The 17,696-nt window shown below is 33.3% G+C and overlaps 2 protein-coding genes across 2 annotated transcripts in view; one reads left to right on the plus strand and one right to left on the minus strand.

Annotated features, from left to right (window-relative positions):
* The window catches only part of LOC145262172 (uncharacterized), a 35,763-nt gene extending 25,780 nt beyond the window's left edge, over nt 1-9,983 (plus strand). Inside the window, exon 3 of the mRNA XM_080119807.1 lies at nt 9,684-9,983. Within this exon, the coding sequence (XP_079975933.1) occupies nt 9,684-9,983 (300 nt within the window). The remainder of the gene's footprint in view (nt 1-9,683) is intronic.
* Nucleotides 8,438-17,696, minus strand: part of LOC145258138 (transmembrane protein 59-like) — a 100,701-nt gene continuing 91,442 nt past the window's right edge. Inside the window, exons 5-6 of the mRNA XM_080115904.1 lie at nt 12,805-13,103; nt 8,438-10,593 (exon numbers count right to left, since the gene is read on the minus strand). Of these exons, the coding sequence (XP_079972030.1) occupies nt 10,465-10,593; nt 12,805-13,103 (428 nt within the window). The 3' untranslated portion in view covers nt 8,438-10,464. The remainder of the gene's footprint in view (nt 10,594-12,804; nt 13,104-17,696) is intronic.

The following is a 17,696-nucleotide window of genomic DNA, read 5'->3' on the forward strand; positions in this document are numbered from 1 at the left end:
TGAATCGAAAAGGGATGATGTTTCATCAGGACAATGCACAACCCCACACAGCAAGAATCACATCACAAAAGATCAAAGAACTTGTTTGGGAGAAAATTCCTCATCCACCCTATTCTCCTGACCTTGCTTCTTCAGACTACCATTTGTTTCATAGCTTACAAAATCATTTGGAAGGAACAGTTTTTGTAACACAGAAAGATGTTGAAACTGCCATTTGTGAGTTAATTGAATCAAAGCCAAAAGGATTTTACAGTGATTGAATAATTAAGCTTGTTAATAGAAGGACGTCATAGATAATCAGGGAAATTAAACATTGATGATTAAATCTTTAATAAAATGTAACATTTGTTCACTTTTTTTTTTATTCAAAAATTCGGACAGAACTTGTGGGATGACCTGATAAAAACAAATTTTTTTCTTTTTTTTGAGAAAATGAAGGTCAAAGTTTCAGGTTACAAAATAAAATTTGATCAGTGCTATAAAAATGCATATCGTTGATTTTTAGATTCATCCAAGCAATTTAAAATGATGTATAAATTAACTTTGGGGATGAAAACACATTTTAATTTAGTCAGGATCGAAATCATATGATTTGGTCCCCTTACCGAACCACTATGAGGAAAGGATGACATATTTGAATGAACAGAAACTACAGTGGGCTTCTTCCTTTCTTTCATTTCTCTCCCCATCACGCAATCGATACTGGATGTAGGGTTTGCACCCCCCCACCCACCCACTTGAATCAAGGAAAATAAGGAGTTGAAGATGAAACCATCTTTTTTCCCCTACTAATGTAGAATTAACAAAGACCAGTGGAATAACATGTCCTCAAGTTATAACACCTCTATTATCTATCTCTCTCCATATATACATATATATACTAGCAGTTCAGCCCAGCTTTGCTTGGACCCTATGTACTGTTCATAACTTGCCCTGCGTCTGAATACACTTTATGTAATATTTCAAATATTTAGACCAAAATTTGTCTGAGTAATTTGGTAGAGACCACAGAGGTCATTTTTTTTTTTTTAACTTTGACCATTTATTTTTTGGGGCTCAAATCAAATTACAAAGTTTGATCTATGTCCAAGTAACCTACATTTAAAATTTCAAGTGTTTAGACCCAAAATTGGTGGAGGAGTTTGATAGAGTTTTCAAAGGTCAATTCGTTGAACTTTGACCCCTTGACAGCTAAATTTCTGGCCGAAAACTGATTAAAAAGATTTTCCCAAATCTCAATACTCCTTATGTCAAATCTCTAGTCTCTAGATCGAAAACTGACAGAGTTATTTTGTAGGGAAATGTACACAGACACATTTTCACTTTCATACATATATATATATATATATATATATATATATATATATATATATATATGAAAACAATAGGAGTGGGAAATGAAGTCACAGAACTATATATTGGTGGATATAGATTGGTTCATTTATTCAATAAGGGAATACAATCGATTAGTTGGGGGATAGAAGGGACTCTTTATGCCAAGGCATTTCGAAACCTAATGCTTCTCATCAGAAGAGTAGAGAAGATGCTAAGTAACATAGTGGGGATGTGGCGTCTAGCGTTAGATTCATTAGGAACAAAATAGATCAAATAAAATTATAGATGATGTTGGGGGGAGGGTTCGAATTCTAAATAAAGGAGGAGCGTATTATATATAGTGTAATGCAGAAAGGTGTATAGAGTCTTTATCATAGTCTTAAATGTATGTAGTTCATGTTTTAGGGTTAAAGTGGGGGTATAGCGTGGATGGGTGGTAATTCTATTTTAACCGTGTGTAAGGTGTCTATTACCTATGGAGGGGAATTTTTGACAGGTGCAACCAAGACGACAACAGCACTATGAATTAGTGTATAATTTTAGGAGGGATATTATAGTGATGATTGAAGGTGAAAGGGGTGGGTCTGGGTGGGTAATTTAAGGCTATAATACTGGATCTCAGGGTATAATATATGCTAGGTAATATGTGGCAATATTTCTATGTTTTCCTTGTTATAAGGCAAAGGTAGAGAGATAGGGTAGCAAATTCTTTGAAGATGTCGAATGGGACAAAATAGATTTTTGGATGTGGATGATTGGTGTGGTGGAGTAATAGGGGGGAATGTACTATTAACAATAATAATATTAATAATAACTAAAAAGTAAATAAAATTAAGGGGTACAGATAAAGGCAAGGTCCAAAAAAGACACATAAAATATATTTAAGGAATAGAGAGTGAAGTAAAAAGAACAAGAAAAGGAAGAAGAAACGATAAAAAATAAAAATAAATAATAATAAATAAAAAAAATAAAATAAAAATTTTTTTGGTTTCGTTAAATAGGGGCAGAGTTGGATACCTAGGGTGTATGCAATACGAGAATGAGGTATAAAGGATTAGAATAGTGTATATGCGCACATACATACACACACACACACACACACACACACCCATACACATATACATATGGGATTAGCCGGCAAAAACAAAAAGTTTGGAAAACAATATCCCGGGGGTTTTTAATATTTCTTTACAGCAGAAAGTCTACAATAGTGCACAATAAAGTCACGAAATTACCAGACTGCAAAGGCCAACTATCTACGTTATTTATGAATGAGCAGGGCATAAACAACAGAGTACATACATGCTCGTTTCTAAACAAGGAAAAAGTTTTCTTGTCGCTTCGTTGAATTGTTTTATTATTCTTAGAGATATGTTGAGGAGAGACATTACCTCTGTCTGTTAAAATTTCCATGTTTGTCTTGCAAATTTTCTGTTATATAGTTCCGTTGGTATTCCTTAGTTGTGCTGGTGCGATGTAGTTTATATTCCTCGTTTGTGCATGTAATGGCAGAATTATCTGTATATATATATATACAAAGTGCCCACAAAGTCTGGCTGCATAATCTACATGGTGCCCACAAAGTTTGGCTGCATAATCTACAGGGTGTCCACAAAGTCTGACTACATTAAGTAGCCAGACTTTGTGGACACCCTGTATATATATATATATATATATATATATAATATATATATACACACACACACACACACACAACATTGGCCAAAGGAGCATTTCTCATTTCATGTTGACATGCATAAACTCATACCTCATTTAAACGATAATACATCTGCCTCCTATTTCACTTTTTTATGAGAGAACTGGTTTCTGAAATAAAACTTAGTTTTATACATCTTTGCGTTTCCTTTGCTGAGCATTATGTTTTTTTTTTTAATCAACTCATGTCCAACAGACAATTCTCATAGCCAACAGAACATTGACTGACAGAGTTATAAAAATGAGCCAAAAATGTAAAATATCTTTAGTCCTGAATACTGGTCAAGACAGTATCCACAAAAATGCACACATTTGACAAAGGTCAAAAGGTCATAACTTAAGAACTGTTCAACTGTAAGATGCAAAATTGGTGACATGAATTCACAACATGAAGGTCTTTGGTTCTCACAAATTACAAACAAAATCTGTATTCGTTGTATTTTTGCCTAAAAAATGTGTTGATTTGACTAATGAAAACGAAACAGGCAAGCACCTAACTTTTTTTTTATTATTATTATTTATCGCAAAGAAAGAAAACATACAAAGTGATCTTGTAAGATTTTAAAAGTTGAACCTAAATAGTATTTAAACTGACGTATTATACCTATTTACAATGCCTCCCCACGGGACAGAGTTAGACACCAGGGTCGTTTTTTAACGTGGAGAAAAGGTACAAAAATAAAATTGTCTCAATGGTGAAGGACTGCTCTTCCATCAAAAGAAAACAAGAAATGGAAGTGCAGCATCTGAAGAACAGATACTACACTTTGATCTTGGCCAAAAGGCCAGGTATTTATTTGCTCCCCCACCGAGCAAATTAGGCACAAGGCCGATTTTTAATGTGAGGAGTGAAGGGGAAATGGGGATCAACTCCCCGGGGAGTAGGGGAGCTGGATAGTGACAATTGGTATGAAGGGTTGCCCCTACATTGACCAAGGTCTTATATGTGGGGTTTCCCCCACATATGGTCTTTGCTTGCAGCATGTATTTATTTGCTTCCCCACTGAGCAAATTAGGCACAAGGCCGTTTTTTAATGTGGAGAGAGAGGGAGGGGGGAGGGAAAGGGGGGACCAGCTCCCAAGAGGTGGGAAATGGGAGCTGGATAGTTACTGTTGGTATGAAGGGTTGCCCCTACATTGACCAAGGTCTGATATGTGGGGTTACCCCCACATATGGTCTTTGCTTGCAGTATCTGTCGGAACAGATACTACACTTTTTATTTATTTGCTTCCCCACTGAGCAAATTAGGCAGGAGGCCGTTTTTTAATGTGGAGATAGGGGGAGGGGGGAGAGAAATGGGGATCCAGCTCCCGAGAGGAGGGAAGTGGGAGCCGGATTAGAAACTGTTGGTATGAAGGGTTGCCCCTTCAGTGACCAAGGTCAGATATGTGGGGTTATCCCCACATATGGTCTTTGCTAGTCATAGCTTTGCAGCATCTGCCGGAACAGATGGTATTTATTTGCTCCCCCACCGAGCAAATTAGGCACAAGGCCAATTTTTAATGTGAGGAGTGAAGGGAGAGGGAAGGGAAAAAGAGGACCAGCTCCCGAGAGGTGGGAAATGGGAGCTGGTTAAAGGTCAGGCATGTGGGGTTGCCCCCACATCTGGTCTTTGCTAGTCATAGCTTGCAGTATCTGCCAGAACAGATGGTATTTATTTGTTCCCCCACCGAGCAAATTAGGCACAAGGCTGATTTTTAATGTGAGGAGTGAAGGGGAAATGGGGACCAACTCCCCGGGGAGTAGGGGAGTTGGATAATGACAATTGGTATGAAGGGTTGCCCCTACATTGACCAAGGTCTTATATGTGAGGTTGCCCACACATATGGTCTTTGTTTGCAGTATCTGCCGGAAAGATACTACACTTTGATCTTGGCCAAAAGGCCAAGTATTATATTGTGTTATGTTATTGGCAATGTAATATCACTTCATCAGTTTATTTAAAAAAATACAATTCTATCAGAACTAGTAATATGGAAACATATTGCAACTATGACCGAAATAGCAAAATAAGGAAAATAATCCATATTTTTTAATTGCTGAAAATAAACAGTTGCCTCCCTTACAACTAAAAAAAAAAAATTTTTCTGTATCGGTTTAACATATGAAAATTAAAACTAAAACGACTTCACTGCATTGTGCTCATTCTAGGTCATTGTGGTGGCACTAATTTTATGCATTTCTGAAATGTAAACAAATATTGTGATATATATTTTTTTTTCATTGCTCTATTGTTTTGTTCAAAGAAGCTAACATTTGTATCAGTCATTTCCAATCAAATGAAGATTCTTGTATCAATAATGATGTAACCCGATCACCTTCATGATCGCATTGTGATAAAATAACACAAGACGAGTACTTGATGTAAATCAGCTAAGCTATGGGTGTGCGTGCGTGTGTGATACTGTCGCATAATGTAGAAATAGGAACCCCAACGTTATCCGTCGATAGCTGTCTTGTTGCATCAGTTCACAGCGATTTTCTTCTCAGCCTGATCTACTCTCGTCTGGCTTCGACTCCAATCTCTCTTTGAGGACCACCGAGCTGCCAACTGCCTTCGACTGTGTCCAACTTGCAACTGTTATCAATTGGACACTGTCCTTAACCATTGCGAACCCCAGACTATCCACAAAACTGCTCACGAATGCCATAAAGCTGTCATAAAACTCCCTGCCAATCCTAAAACTCATTAAATATATCTCTGATCCTTTTGTTCCCGTTCACCACATCACCTTCATTCCAATCTCAACTCAGCTCTCCTTTGTCTACCTTGATGAACAACTTCCTGCCCATTGTTCACTCAATAAACCCATTTCTTATACCTTTGTTTCACGGATAAACTTATCTCCTCTTGTCTTTTGTCATACTTCTTTTTCTCTTTCTTTTTTAATTCCTAACGCTGAGGGAGGGCAACGTTGATAATATTACAATAATAACAAAAACAACAATAAAATGTTATAACATTATGCCTTTATTTTGTCCTTTTTATGTATGTCAACATAAATATGTGTGTGTGTGTGTGTGTGTTTGAATATTCTTATTGTTTAGTGATTACAGGAGGAACGGTTGAGTAATAAGGATAGAAAATATCTTACTAGAAACTGTATCGACACAGGAATTAATACTTTATGGTTGCCAGTGTAAAGAACATGGATAGAATAACCAACATTTTCAGGAAACATCCATTTCTATTCCAACACACAAACTATATATAATGGAATTTACATTTTTTCTTAAAAAAAAAAAAAAAATGTAAATTACATTACATTATATATACATATATATATATAAATTGTGTGTATGGAGGTTAATATATTCATATAAGTACAAACAAGATTTAAAAATGAATCTCAGGTTTCATAGCCATACTGCTTATAGATTCGTAGGAGCAAATATGATATATATTCTTAGAATTTCTACACATTTCAATCCGTGTTGTTTTGATTTCTAGTTTGATTGAGCATGTTGAAAATACCAGCATCGCATCACTTTGATGTATACATTCTTATATCTATGTAGACTTATTCTGTTCCAACATTAATATGTAAGAACAACTCACCTGTAGAACCCATTACCAAAGGACTGCTTTCCTGTTGATTGCAATTTGGTCATCTTCAAATCCCAAACCAACAAATTTCTCGTCACAGACTGGCCTCAATATGTAATAAAACGTAATTTATACCTTTGATCAATCTTAATACTGTCTCTCAGGTGACAACCATTCCGTCTCATTAACCCTGGTCCTTGAGTGACTCTTGGCCTTATTCCGTGGTGACTATGGTAAAAAAAGATAGTGCAATGCTAGTAATTTTTCATACCTTAAGCGATTTTGCAATATCAAACAAGAAACCAAAACGATAGTGAATGACTATTGTATATAAATTTCAGGAATAAATCTTGCTCTTACATGTATAATTGAGCTCTCTGTATTTATTTCTCTTAAATGATAATTATATTTTTTAAGTGTTCTTTTGCTGTTTTACAACGGGACATTCAATATCGTAATTTATTTTTTTTTCTAAAAAACAGAAAAAAAATGATAAAAATGATAACTCGTAATAGATATAATTCATTATTTACGGATTACATGTATTTCACGCATCGTGCAATTTGCTAACAGGAATACATTGAATTTATTCTTGTCGTTAGAAGGCTGCATAAGACATAAAACATATGTAAGAGGTTAACAGTAATTTTAAATCTATAACATTTGTTGAAACGTTTCATTGTTACAATTATTCAGGCTATTGTTCTCATCTTGGATGTTATTCGCACAATGTTTCGGCAAATGTAACCTCCGACCTTCTTCAGGTGTATCTTGTCAAACTCAGAGGATATTTACGGTTAATTCAAGAATCTGTACAGAATTTCAAGCTGAACCCTTTATTTAATCCACGGGGATAGCTTGCTCTCATTCCATCAGTCATGATCGGGTAGGAGTCTTAGGCAAATTCACAGTTGCATTCTTAGTATCACCAGCACTGAGGATTGAACCTACAACATCAGGACGACTAGACTTATTTGGAACTGATTACAAATTTGATTGATTTTCCCCAGTTCCAAGTAATAGTTCTTTTGAGATTAAAGACTCGACCCTTAGTACGGGAATGCTAAGAATACAACTGTAAATGACTGATGAAACAAGAGCAAGATAATCCTGTATATTAAAGGGTTCTGTTTGATATTCTATATAAAGTTTGACAAGACGTACCTGAAGAAGGTTTAAGCTAACACCAGACAAAAATCTTGTGGGAATAACATCCAAGACAAGAAAAGTATCAAAAATAATCCAAATAATTAATCCTTATTTGAAAATTTCCTAAATATTGTATTATTATTATTGGTGAAATAATATATAAAACAGATTTTTTTATGTGTTCTGTGGATATATATATAAAAAAAAGCTACAAGCATTCGTGGCTTTGATAGCAGCCAAGGATTTTAATTTGCAAAAGAAAGAGAAAAAAAAAATGACATACTTGAGTTTGGAAAAAGAGTCTTTTTATTTATTTAAATGTGTAAAAAGTGAATATTATTCTCTGAAATCATCCCAATTTTTTAATAATTGTAAGCTTTTATACAGAAGAAAAAGAAATCAGACAAAAAAAAAAAAAAAAATAGAAAATCAGAAATTTTAATTTAGAAAAAAAAAAAAAAAAAATGCTCCCTCCCCAAATAACTCAATGTTTAAACAAAAAAGAGCATGTCACAGAATATTCTATATAATTATTATCCTTGTCTCTCCCTTAGTTTGTTAGCACGACCATAACACTGCTAATACACAGGTTTTAAATCAAAGGGACATAATCCATCCAAACGTGACAGTAGTAGTAGCATAAATACAGCTTTCTTTGTACATGTAAACAAGAAGTAGATGATAACTGATTTGTTTTTTTTTTTTGTTTTTTTCAATTTAATTATAAAAGTTTCAGCTAAGAAATTTATTAACTAAAATTTGTAGAAGAAAATGTGTAAAAACAACAATAGAATACAACTCTACAAATTTAATCTGAATGAGGAAAGCATGCATAGAATTTCCACAAGGTCCCGCAAGCAAATTATTATCACCAGGTTTCTGCATTGCAAGCAGCAAACACATAAAATCACCACGAAGAAGAAGAAGAAGAAAAAAAAAAACTGATAAGAATATGAAAACAATAAGTGACATTATTATTCAGGTTTACTTTTTAGAGAGTGAGGGAAGTGAAATGTACAGTAATTCTTTATTCTAGTGTCGAGAAGAGTAAAGATAACTTATTGATGATTCATAGGATTACCTCACGCTTCTTTGTCTTACTGGACAACTGTGTTTTAGGTGATTATTTTCATTGCAGTCTTCAGGTGAGAGAGATATACAGAGGAGTATATTACATAGAAGAGAGAGAGAAGGATATAAATACACACACACAGAAAGATATATATATATAGAGAGAGAGAGAGAAATTTTATATATATATATATATATATATATATATATGAGAGAGAGAGAGAACAACTCCATATATTTCCAATGAAGATTACTGATAATGTAAAATAGGATGTTCGATTCAGTTGCAACTTTTCATAAATAAAACCAGTTTAGTTTGCCATTTTGTACAACTGAATAAAAAAGAAAAAAAATGGTTGTATTACCTAAAGACAAAAAAAAAAAAGAAGGAAAATTGTTCTAAACAATTGAAAGCAATCACAAGCAAGAAGAGATTAGATAGTACCACAAATTATCAATTCTCTAAATTATAGACAATATATTAATACTTGAGCATTATTTTTCCTGAAGGAAGATATAGAAAAATAAAAAAAAAATAATCAGCTGAAATATTGTAAATATATCAAACAGAAGAAAAAGAAAGTTTATCGATAATTTAATGACTTTCTCAAAAAGATCATAGAAATATATCACATCAATAACACAGTACTGAAGAAAACCATAGAAATAACCAGTCGAAACATTAAAAAGATTACGAGCAAGACAAAGTGGAGATTAAACCTAAAAATTATCGATAATCTAATCACAGTCAATTTGGTTTTGAGGAATGCTATAAAAGAAAGAAAATTCCAAAACCATAATGAATGAGAGAATAAAAATTAACGTCTATAAATCACCAATTGGATTGAATGTTTTACACCTGAGCCTGCAAACCACAGATCGACTACTTACCAACAAGCCTGCAAACCGACCGCTTACCAACAAGCCTGCAAACCGACCGCTTACAAACAAGCCTGCAAACCGACCGCTTACAAACAAGCCTGCAAACCGACCGCTTACAAACAAGCCTGCAAACCGACCGCTTACAAACAAGCCTGCAAACCGACCGCTTACAAACAAGCCTGCAAACCGACCGCTTACAAACAAGCCTGCAAACCGACCGCTTACAAACAAGCCTGCAAACCGACCGCTTACAAACAAGCCTGCAAACCAACAACTGACTGATAAGCTTTCAAAATGCCAACTGACTGCTTACTCTTTCATATAACAATCTAAGTAAACTAATTTCTTTTTGTCTTTTTAGTAGCATTTTCATATGAAGTCAGAAAATTTGGAATTTTTGGTAACGGAAAAGTGTTTGCGTTAAGAGTGAGGAAGACATGATGAAAGATTAACTACAACAATACACAACCTTCTACCTCTCTGCAATGAGTTCAAACCAGAATAAAGAAAAAAAGAGGGGGATGGAGCTAAAGAGAAAACCGAACAGGTATTAGCAAGGGGTTAGAGGGTGAAGAGTGGGGAGAAAAAAAAGCAAAAATTTACAAAGACTTTATTTTATATTTTAGACAGCCATTCAAGCGGCAAGGAAAGAAACGAAAGAACATAGGTGTTAAAAAAATTTTTTTTTTTTTTTTTTAGACTACACATAAGTTTTTAATATTTCAATGACTTATCATGTGCAAAAAAAAGAGTACGGAGACTCTCAGATCCTATCGACTTGAATCTTGACAGGAAGCGGAGCAGCAACAAAGGTGTCCTGTGGGAGGAACTTTTTCACACCTTTTTGTTCAAAGTCAATCAGGTAGTCAAGATCACCATAAATACTCAGCTTCTGGAAACGAGAAAAAGAAAATAGATTTAATCAAATCAAGAATTATTTTTTAACCTTAAAATATTATTTAACCATAATAAGTCCAGAGCAACAACTACAAAAATATTTTTTCTTAACACTCATTGATGTTCTGAAAATCAAGCAGTCAACAAGTGAAACAATGCAAGCTGGCGTGCTTTTCAATAACAGGTTTTTGAGACATTCTGCTTTCGATGAGGTTGAAAGGAATACTATTTAAAAGGCAAATGATTTGTATTATTCGTACTAATGTTCAATATTGTAAAATTGTAATTTCTTTCTAAAAAAACGAAAAAAAAACCCAAAAAACAATAACTCGTAATAATTAATTTGTCAAAGATACAATTTATTATTTGCTTGTTACATGTCTTTCAGCTCACATGCAATTCTTTTTACAGGAATACATTAAATTTATTCAGACGGCCCACCCAGCCATGCCCAGTCATAAAATATGCTTAAATATATTTTAATTTATGCAGATTTCATATTTATTATGACAGAGCAAATTCTTTATTGAATATTATATTGTACCTAATATATAGTACTGATTTCAAAAGATTAAAAAATTTTTTTAAAAATGATATCAGTTTGAATCAAAACCAAAAACATTTAGCGCTCGAGCCACGTTCCCTACCATATGAGCTACTGACATATAGATAAGAAAGATTTAAAATTAAAGCTATGAATTTGCACGTGTGCAAGAGTAATAGAAATATGTCAGTAAGTTGAAATTAACATTTTGCATTTCAACTTGCTGACATATTTCTGTACGTGTTATTCAGCCATCCGAACAAAGATTTAACTTGTTATAAACCATCCTTGGTGTATGATTAATATTTCCTGTTAATTTCAGTGTTATATGACCAGCAGTTTAAAAGTTTATTGGTTAAATATTTTCACAGAGACACACATGCATACATCTGTTTTATTTAGACTGAAGACTGCATAAAAGGTTATTCAAGAGGTAAACAGTAATTGACATTTACAAGATTTCTTGATTTATTCAAATTTCCATGAAAATAATAACAGAGTAGACAAAGACTAGCAATGTCTCTTCTATAAGAAACAGGTTGCATGGTGAAGAAATCATTCCTCATTATATTTTGCAAAGCCAATTTTGTACTCGGTCAAGGCAAGAAAAAAAATGGCAGGAGTACTCTATCTTAGGACTTATCTAAATTTCGCACAGGCAGAGAATTGCATCAAGAATTAGGTACTTTCTGGAGTAGTAGAATAATTCAACCATTTTTCCAGCGACTCTTTTTTCATTTTTTTTTTTTTTTTTTTTTTTACAAAGGAGTGCCCCACTTATCAAGGCCCAGAGGCCACTCGAGGATAAAGCTTAATGACTGTACAGTAGTCAATGGGAAAATGTAGCAATCGTTAGTAGTGGAAATTTGGTAAATTGGATTACTTAAAAAAACTTGTTCACGTTGGACTTGAAGATGACCATATTGTAGTCAGTTGAAAGTAGGAAAACGGAACAGAGTTCTAAAGGTGTGCAGTTCTAAGAAAGAAACTTTGTTCATGGAATCTACGTTTAGGCACAGATAAAAAGTGGGAGAAATTAACAATAGATTTGCTGTAAGTCTTCATTTCCAGGTCTGGAGTGAAAGTCACTTATATCGTGTATGACGTTCTTGTTTAACTATTAAATAACATGTAAAAAATATTTGTTTTATCAACAGATACAGCAATTAATTTATGGTTCTATAATAATAAACTAAATGAATTATTTTAATTTTAAAATTATTCAAATATGCATTAAAATTTTACTTGTAAGCGTTTAAAATGTTCAGTTTTACTTGAATGTAATAAAAGACTTTTTTTCTACAACTTACAGTAACACTTAAATTATTCAAGCTATAACAATCTAATTCAAGTATAAAAATAAAGACAAACATACTATGTCAGGAGTACACTAACAGATTTTCAAGCCTAAACATCCATACAAAGCATGTTTATGCCAGATTTTAGTTGTACTAAGTAGAATGGGTGACGAACCACACAGTATCTATTTTTACATCTGGATGAAGTGTTTAATATTTGTATCACCTAGTATTCCAAAATGGTCACCCATGTAAGAACTGACCCAGCTCAATGTTGCTTAACATTAGTAATCCAGCGAGAACTGATGTGTCAACATGATTTGGTCATAATAACAACCAACCGTCTTCTGTAAAAGTTGCTTACCTGTGGTGCTGAAGAAACTCTGTGTTCTGGGGCAGTGACTGCTGCCGTGAGGCAGAGCCAGATCATGAAAACAGCGCAGAGCAGTACGAGAGCCGTAAGAAGCATGCGTGGCATTCCAATCTTCTGTGAGATACAAGCCAGCCAATCAGCATTCTGACCACCAAAGTCGGGAATAGAAAGATTCAGCTCATCATCAGACCCTTGGCTGTTACCAGGATGAAGCTGAGAGTTTCGAAGCTGTGGGGTGGCCACATTGCCAGATTCAATGTTGGTCTCTAAATAGTTGGATGTACGATATTCTACAGAAAGAAAAAACAGCAATGAAGAGATTACAATAAAGATTAATCATTGAAACATTACTAAGTACTAACACTGCAGTTAAGGCAGGAAATTTAAATAGCAATATATTCATATAAAGATAGCTGGAAATTAATTTTTTCGTATAATTTAGTAATTTAGAATTTCTTATGATATTAATGTGTACAGGAGGATCCCAGGATAGGGCTGTTGAGCAAGATATTCTAGCAATATTAGAGATGGATCCATAAGAAAAACATTAGCATAGATGGAGAAGTCATAAATAATGTTTTATTTTCTCTGTTGAAAAAATATCCCTGTTATGCAATATGGTCACACACTAACCAATCAGTTTGCAGCACTCACTGATTTCACATAAGCTACTCGTTGAATTTCGGCAGCTAAAGTACTTTCTAACTATATATTTCATAACTCAAACACAGTCCAACTTTCTTAAACCTATACCAAACGATATATATAAAGTAAAACCCTGAGGTACAGCATTAAAAATTAGTAACAAAATACCGTACAGTATATAATACACATGTATATAATCAAATAACATTATAAATAACACCGTAACATGGGGCAAATACTGTAACCAGAGGCCAAAAAAACTTTGTATTCCACATCGTAACCTGAAAAAAAAAAAGACATATCCTAGGGCCACCATATCCCGGGGTCCAACTGTAATTGAATAAAACATTTCATTGTTATAAAAAAAAAAAAATTATTGTGCAATAGTTTTTGTTACTTAGAAATAATACATGGCATTTGGTCTTAACATCCACTAATAAGAATCAGCTCTTATAAGGTAAATTCCCAAGAAAGGTTAAAAATAAGTTGAGTGGAATTTTCTAATTAGAAGAAAGCTAAATGTCCTGGTTGTGATGCTACGGGCAACATAAGCAAGTGTGGCATATCGATAGGGAGGCTTCGTCTGAACCACTACAGAAGGCTGTTGGCCTTGGGAGAGCTGCTTCCTCTTCTCTCGGCGGGATGGGGGACGAACAGGTTGTTTTATGTGTGTATGTGTGCATATATATATATATATATATATATATATATATATATATATATATATACATATATATATATATATATATATATAAAATAAATTAATAAAACACAAAACAAGTTTTGGAATTATATTTGTTGATGCATCTTTTTTTTTTTTAAATAACATTCAATTATTAAAAAGACAATGACAGCAAGAAAAGATAGAAGCTTTGACTGTCATATTATCACCAAAACCCAATAAAGGAATCCTATCATCAAATGAAATGAACTGTAGAGATTGAAAAGAACGCACGATGAGGATTGGCAAACACATTAAATTTGATTGTTCATTTTTTCCATCTTGTGTCTGTATTTCTTTTGCCAATTATCTCATCTTGTGTGTTTTGTTGTCAAACATCAGAGAATTCAGAAAACCTCTGTTAAGTGTTGAGACATTATGTTGAACAGAGTGCAGTCTCGATACTGAGTGTGAAGTAATTTCCAGTAACAAAAATGGCGGCTAAGTATTCAAATGCGGTTTGTGATATAGCCAATGGTGGACTGATTGAATTAAAAATTCGACAATTTTTATAGTAACTTCAGAACGTTTTCATTGGTTGATTACCACAACTAGTGGTTATAAAAACGATTGTCAAAATCATTGGTGTCATACCCCCATTAGGAGTCAAAAACATTTTACACACCCCCTTTTTTATATAATGGAAAAATCGTTTCAGATTCAATTTGGTTTGACTTGAGAAAAGGAGAGAAAAATAAATAAATAAATAAATAAAAATAAACAAATAAATGAACAAATAAAAATAAACCAATAAAATAATTGTTTTTTGGGAGTGGGAATTTGTCTTTATTCTCATTGGTCAAAAAGAATTAATATATTGGTATAATGTGTGCAAAAAGAAGCCATCTTTTTTTTTGTAAATCACATTGAGTTTTTTTTTTCTTTTGATACATATAAAAACAAACTCTTTTCAAACATACATACATATATATATATATATATATATATATATATACAAACATACAAATAGAATCCTATTCAAATACATATAAACATATACGCACAAAAATTCACAAATATACATTTTCTTTGTTGTTTTAAACAAAAGCTGGAAACATTTTGTTAGGTATTAATTGGTTAATTTGTTAGTAAGATAGAAATGGTCACAGTTTAACGTTGTGCCCGGGACAATTTACATTTTTTTTTTTTTTTTTTTTTTGATGTGATTTCGACTGTTCATGCTTCTCTTTTTGTGTTTCTGAAAAGAGATTTATTCATAATTAGATTTCAAAAAGTTTGGTTATAAAACGTTTTAATTTTATTCTTTTTATAGGTTTAGTGAAAATGTCGGCTATATTATTCTCAGACGTCACATAAGTAAGAGTAATAAATTTTTTACTTATTTCATCCCTTATAAAATGATATCTGATATCAATATGCTTCGACCTTTGATAAATCATAGAATTATTTGCTAATAAGATACTACTTTGATTATCACAATGAATTACTGTAGATTTTTTTACTTAGATCAGGTTTTAAAATAGATTTTAGAAGGGTGTTCAGAAAAATTGCCTCCTGCACGGAATGGGTGAGCGCCACAAATTCTGCTTCACAAGTAGAAAGGCAACAATTTGTTGCTTTTTAGTTTTCCAAGAGATCATAGGTCCAGTCTTTGACAGTCTAAAACAATACCCCGTTATATTTTTTCTATCCTCAGAGTTACCCAAATCTGAATCTGAAAATCCTTCTATATTTAGAGGATATGTAGACTTTTTAAATATTAAAGATTGTTCCTTGGCTCCTTTTAGATAACGAAGGATTTGTTTTGCACGATTAAGGTCCTTAATTGTTGGTCTCAATAAGTTTTGAAATAACTTTGTTACAGTGTAACATATATCAGGCCTAGTTGCGGTCATCAAATAGATGCGGCTTCCAACCATTTCTCTGTATAATTGATTATCTATGGATTTTGTTTCGGTCTCTATATTTTTATTTATGTCCATTTTGACGGGAGTTATACATGGTTTGCAATCTTGCATTCTGAACTTGAGCAGAATGTTTTCAATGTATCGTGATTGGTTCATAGTTATAGTTTCATTTTCACAGGTAAATTTTATACTGAGGAACCATGACAGTCGTCCAAGATCGGCCATTTTAAATTTTTTATTTAATTCATTTTTAACATCTTTTAAAGCATTGTCACAGTTTGAGGCAAGTATTATATCATCAACCCCAAAAAAACAAAATCACCAAATTTATTACCTCCATTTTTGGTATACAGGACATTGCTTGAATTCCTGTTCTATTAAATAATTATGGAGTGTTGTTAGATTCCAATTGTGAGCACTTTTTTTAAGTCCATATACCGATTTATTCAGTTTCCACACACAATTTTTATTTTTCCTTTTAAATCCCTCTGGAAGGTATATATAGACTCCACAGTCAATCGAAGCATTTAAATAAGCATTTTTTACATCCATTTGACATTTTTAAATTGTATTGAGCAGCAAATTGTAACAAAATTCTAATTGTTGTTAAATTTGTCGTTGGTGAAAATGTTGCAAAATATTCCACTCCAAAAGTTTATGAAAAACCTTTCGCAACAAATCTTGCTTTAAAAGTTTCACTGCCAGAAGCTGTGATTTTTTTGGAAAAAACCCAGCGTTAAGAAATTATATTTTTATCTGTTGGTTTTACCACTATTTCGTATGTGTTATTTTCAGATAAAGCTTTCAATTCAGATATCATAGCTTGTTTCCATTCTTGATGATTTTCTGAATTAATCGCCTCATTATAATTTTCCGGTGCGCTTTTCAACGAGTAACAGTAATCCACTGCGTAGTCTTGTATCTTTTCAATTTGTAAGAAGTCTGGCCTTTTTCGCTCCCTTATTGGGTATTGACGTGTCTGGTTAATATTTTCGTCTGTACTTCTACTGTAATTGTCGTCGTTATTAGTATTTTCATTGTGATCGATTAAGATGCTAGGTGATATTTCTTCACGATTTTCATCCACTGGATCGTCATTTTTTAAATTTAATATATCGTTGAATTTTACACATCTAACCCTTTTTATGGCATTTTGGGTTGGAAAGTAGATTAAATATGCTGGACTGTTTTTATCGTAACGTACGAAAATACCTTTTTCACTTTTAGTATTTAGTTTACTGGTATTTTCTATAAATGCAAAACAATCTGAACCAAATATAAGCATTTGGTTCATTTTAGGTTTTACACCGCAAAACGCTTCATACGGTTTTGCCTAATCTTGTATTGAACGATCTATTTCTGATATATGCTGCTGCCATTAAAGCGTAAGTCCATAAACTATGCGCTAATTTCGATTCGATAAGTAGGCATCTTGTCATCTCAAAAAGGGTTCGCCATGCCCTTTCAGTGGTGCCATTTTGGAAGGGGGAATATGGCGCAGATTTCTTGTGTTTAATACGGTGGTTAATTAATAGAAGTTCAAAGTCTTTACTTGTAAATTCAGTCCCATTGTCTCAGCGAATACATTTTACCGAGCCATATGGGGCCATGTCATAGGAGAACATATTCTCTCCTATGATTGGATTAAG

Source organism: Euprymna scolopes, chromosome 3 (assembly GCF_053919585.1).
Source record: "Euprymna scolopes isolate OS-2025 chromosome 3, ASM5391958v1, whole genome shotgun sequence".
Taxonomy (NCBI): Eukaryota; Metazoa; Mollusca; class Cephalopoda; order Sepiida; family Sepiolidae; genus Euprymna; species Euprymna scolopes.